The sequence below is a fragment of the Frankliniella occidentalis genome, unplaced genomic scaffold (genome assembly GCF_000697945.3).
Source record: "Frankliniella occidentalis isolate FOCC.00 unplaced genomic scaffold, Focc_3.1 Scaffold19, whole genome shotgun sequence".
In the NCBI taxonomy this organism is placed as follows: domain Eukaryota; kingdom Metazoa; phylum Arthropoda; class Insecta; order Thysanoptera; family Thripidae; genus Frankliniella; species Frankliniella occidentalis.
The window spans coordinates 963,720-968,029 of record NW_026267149.1 but is presented as its reverse complement, the minus strand read 5'-3'; the positions used below and the strand labels follow the sequence as shown (position 1 = coordinate 968,029).

At 56.9% G+C, this 4,310-nt stretch overlaps 2 protein-coding genes across 5 annotated transcripts in view; one reads left to right on the top strand and one right to left on the bottom strand.

Annotated features, from left to right (window-relative positions):
* The window catches only part of LOC113206555 (serine palmitoyltransferase 2), a gene marked incomplete at its 5' end in the record, with an annotated part of 22,531 nt that continues 18,221 nt past the window's right edge, over positions 1 to 4,310 (top strand). Inside the window, 1 exon segment of the mRNA XM_026422675.2 lies at positions 1 to 30. Coding sequence (XP_026278460.1) covers positions 24 to 30 — 7 coding nt within the window.
* Positions 1 to 4,310, bottom strand: part of LOC113206557 (reticulon-1-A) — a 34,931-nt gene that overhangs the window by 17,146 nt on the left and 13,475 nt on the right. The window lies entirely within an intron of this gene.

The window sequence follows — 4,310 nt, the reverse complement described above, 5'->3', positions numbered from 1 at the left end:
CACGCCCGCGGTGCGACTCGTAAATGAAAGGTGAGCCAGCGGGTCCCGTGTGTTATCATTACCCGTGTCCATGGTCCGGGAGCGCCGCGCCATCACTCAAAATATTAGTCATTTCTCTAGAGCAAATTTTAGAGATGCATTTTTATCTTTTTTGGTATACCATGTTTTTGACTAGGGAGTGTGTAACTGCATATGCCATGGTAGAAACAGGAAATTAAAAGTGTACTGTACATTTAAAGAACGGTCAGAGAATCCTCCACATTTACAAGTGGGTGACGCGCACGATAAAGATGCCTTCAAAAGGAGTCGACTACATACCAGGTGGCTGATTCACCCCCACTCCGCGCAATTTGGCAGTTAAGCTTTCGTATTGCCTCTGGTCACGGGGCCTAGTGCGCGAGTAGGAAACCGGCATAGGTGAACTATGGACATCTGGTGCATGCCACAAAAAAATAGGAGGGTGAAGAGAGAACTAAACAAAGATCAATAAAATTCAGTAAAATGGCGGCAACGTAACACTGATAATTTTCCAGTGACGCGCGGATAAAGAACATGTGGTATTGCGTGCCTTTAGTGCCCACAGCTCACACCGTACGGCTTTCAGGTTCAGGCGCGGGTGCGCGGGTGCACGATGTTATGGTGACACCCGTACCACCGTACCCTGAGCTCCGCACACTAGGTGATATAACTCAGAACAGGGAGCACGATGACTCCGTATTAACCTTTAATTTTGTACCGTGTGGCAAAAATATAATTTATGTGCAAACATTCACTATGAGCACATAACAAGGCAGGTATTTCAAATATAGTCTCAGCCTTCGGCATAGTTACATGCCGCCCCGATGTGATAAGGGATCGTCCCGGCTAGATATAGCACGCCCGTTCGGTTTTTCTCAAATTTATTCGGCACATTATGTGAGCTCAGCGCCTGCGAGACTCGGGGTGGGCCACCCCGCCATACACGCATGCACCGCAGTCGATATATTGCCTACCCTTCAGGCGCTATCAGCGCTCGACTCGACTTGGCAGCTTCGGAACGGCGAATGACGGATGCACATTCTCGATGATGATCGGTCGAAGCGCGCCTGGCCTGGCGCGAGCGTCGGGCCCCCCAAAGCGTTAGGGTTAAGCCCTCCGGGGCCCGCTGACAGCGCCGACAGCATGTCCGGCGCCCGCCGATACAAATCGCCAAATTACACGCCTTTTGCACGGGGCTCCGCACTAGCGCCAGGCGGCGGCGCCGCGGCCGCGTCTGGACGGGCGGGGCGACGCATGGCGTTACGCGCGCGCCTTATCAGATAAGTACGCCAAGTAAGTGGACGTCCTCTGAAAGAGGGCGTGACTCAGGCCGCCCTAAGCCCGCCCCCACTCGGCGCATAGCACCTGCGCGCCCACCGGCCATAGATAAAAAGAACAAAAAAAACAGCAACAGCGCCCCAGTAGAAAAAAATTGCTACGTTTCATTCGTCGCGCCATTTAAAAATGCCAAAGAAAGAAATCTTTACATACCTATCCCAGGCCTTGGCAACGTAACGCGTTTCCACAACAAACGCCCCGCATCATCACCCGTACTAACATTCACTTCATTGCAAATAAAATATTATTTAATGGAATGAAATGTCTGCGTCGTCTGCGCGGAGGCCATACCGAATCATATCTGCCGGGATCATGCGATGTCGTTCCCAGCCGCCAGCCACGCTATATTTCGACAGTAGCGGGGCGGGCGGCGGGGCGCGGAAGCCCACAGTCGCGTCGTGGCCGGACCCGGGCCATTCCGTCCCGTCCCACGCGAAACGCTTTTGCAGCGCGGATGCGGCGGCCGCCAACGCCAGGGAGGACCGGCGCGACAGGCTGATTAAAAACCTCTTTGAACTAAAAGAAGCTCCGGTGGCCGCGCGACCTGCACGGGGGCAGCTTGTTACAAGCAGCAAGGCGGCGACAGCAGCGAGCACAGCAAAAACGAGCAAAAAGAACAATACGAAGTGCTAGCAGGGGAACCATGTCGCCAGTGCCACAAAAAACCAGCGCGCACACGGCGCGAAAAGAGAGAACGTTACCGTTCCCACAGCCACGCGGTCGCTCCTGTGTCTGGGTAGCCTTGAGCGCCGCCCAGGCCCAGGCCCGGTAGGTCGCCTGCAGCGTAGGCCAGCCCGCACAGTCGCGGTGCGCGCGGTCCTGGGGATTGCCTACCCAGCCGGGCTGCCGGCCGGGCGCCCGCAGCATGGGCCAGCCCGCACGGCAGCGGCGCGCGCTGCCCCCAGGGGTTGCCTACCTAGCCAGGCTGCCGGCCCCGGCCGGGCGCCTGCAGCATAGGCCAGCCCGCACGGCAGCGACGCGCGTCGCCCGCAAGGGTTGCCTACCCAGCCGGGCTGCTGGCCGCGCCGCCGCCGGCCGAGCTCGAGGTCTGGGCCACCCTCCACGGCCAGCGCTCCGCTCCGCAGACCATAAACTACGGGGAGCTGATTAGCGAGCGGAGCGGCGCCGGGAGAGCTAACGAGAGGAGGGTTTAAAGGGCCGGTCCCCGCCAACCGAGCAAAATCAAAGGAGAAAAAAATAATCTTGCCGTCATGGATTAACTTGAATTTTTTTGGAATCTTTTGGATCAAAGTCTAGGACAGACGCGCGACCAGTAAGATGTTTAAAATGTGACGGGGTGGCGATAATAAAGCCCTAAGATGAGTCCCTTCCCCTGAGTCTCGTGGGTCTCGCGCGCGTAACCACTCCAGCTCGGCGAGAGCGTGCCGTCAATAACCTGGACGGACGGGTAAATCCCGAGCGCGTCGCCACCGCGACGGCTCCTCCTCTTCACGACGCTTGAGAGGCTCATTCACATTCGAACAGGATTCCAGTTTAATAGCAGGAAAGCACACTCGGGATGAATGAGAGAGAAAAAAATACCCCGGTGGTAAGGTGTGGAGATTGCACGTCACTAAAATATAAATTTGTAGCCAAGACGCACGACGGTGTGCCATGTCAGTGTCAGTGCGTCGAGTCGCGCGGCGGGGCACGGACGGACACACCGCGAGGTGAGTAGCGGAGCCGGAGCGAGCGGTGCGAGGCTCTATGACGAGGGCGTTCGGGAGCTAGGAGAGGTACTCACTATATCCCTTGCGAACAGCCGTAGCAAATGATATTATGTTCCTATAAAGAATTTGGCAGCTTCGCAAGGGTCACAAACAGACAAAAAATTAACAGTTCGTAAATGCTAAGGCCTTGCTTTCGTAATTCCGACGCTATGCCGAAATTCTTCGTCAGCAAATAATAGTGTTCAGGAGGACGCAAAGGTGTCGAGCACTGCGGCAACGCAACGCGGTAGGAAAGGTCAGGCTTATCCGCAGAGGGATTGCCACGCTAGGACACGGAGCTCACGCAAAGGTGCACGGGTGTTGTGGGTTCCGGAGGGGGCGGGGGTATGTCCAGGACTAAAACGGGGTGGGGTCCGGATCGATGAGGGTAGCTGGCAGCGGGTACACCACGCCAGAGTACGAGTCGGGGGCAGGGTCACCCGACCCCGACCGGAACGCCCTGGGCCCTCCTGGACCATGCTCATGCTTAAGGAGCAGGAGCAACGTTACTCGGTTGTAGTACAAAAGGGTGTCAAGCACCTCGCACTGTTAAATCTTTAGAAGCAAATTACATTAGTTTGTAGCTACGAACTACGAAAGCTTTGAAAAACCCTATTCTTCAATTTATCATTAGTTAAGTGGCAGAAAATAATCCTTTGAATCAAAGCTGCCAAATTCATTATTGACAGCTGCTGACGAAATAATTTGTTTTGGAAGGACTCAACAGTGCGCGCTCATCGCTCACGATTATCATTCCATGATAAGTCCGTTTGAAGGAGACCTTGGGTTTAGGGGTTTAGTGGTTCAGTGCAGCGACGGCGCCGCAAAGACTCTGAGGAGCGACGGGGTGAGTCAGCGGCGCCGGCGGGGCCGGTAGAGGCCGCCAGGGGGGAGAGGGAACGGCTATAGGAGTCCTCCAGAAGGACTCTACACCGAGGGTGAGTTATCAGCTGTCCGGGCGGGGCCACCGCGCCGACCAGGTATCCCCCGGGGGAGAACGCCCCCCGTGCTGCTCCCTCCCTCACACTGCAGCTGGACACAGGACGCCCTCCCCTAAGCGTTGGCAACGGGGGGTACACATGCACCGACGGCGACCCCTCACGCCCCGCCTGCAAATGCTCTCAGCCCCTATCGATCGACCCCGGCCCGCCCCCACCCTCCCCCGCGCGCACGCACCCCTTCAAGGAGCGGGGCGGGCCTGGGGCGTGGCGGCAGCGGCGCTTCCGCCTCCCCTCCCCTCTCCTC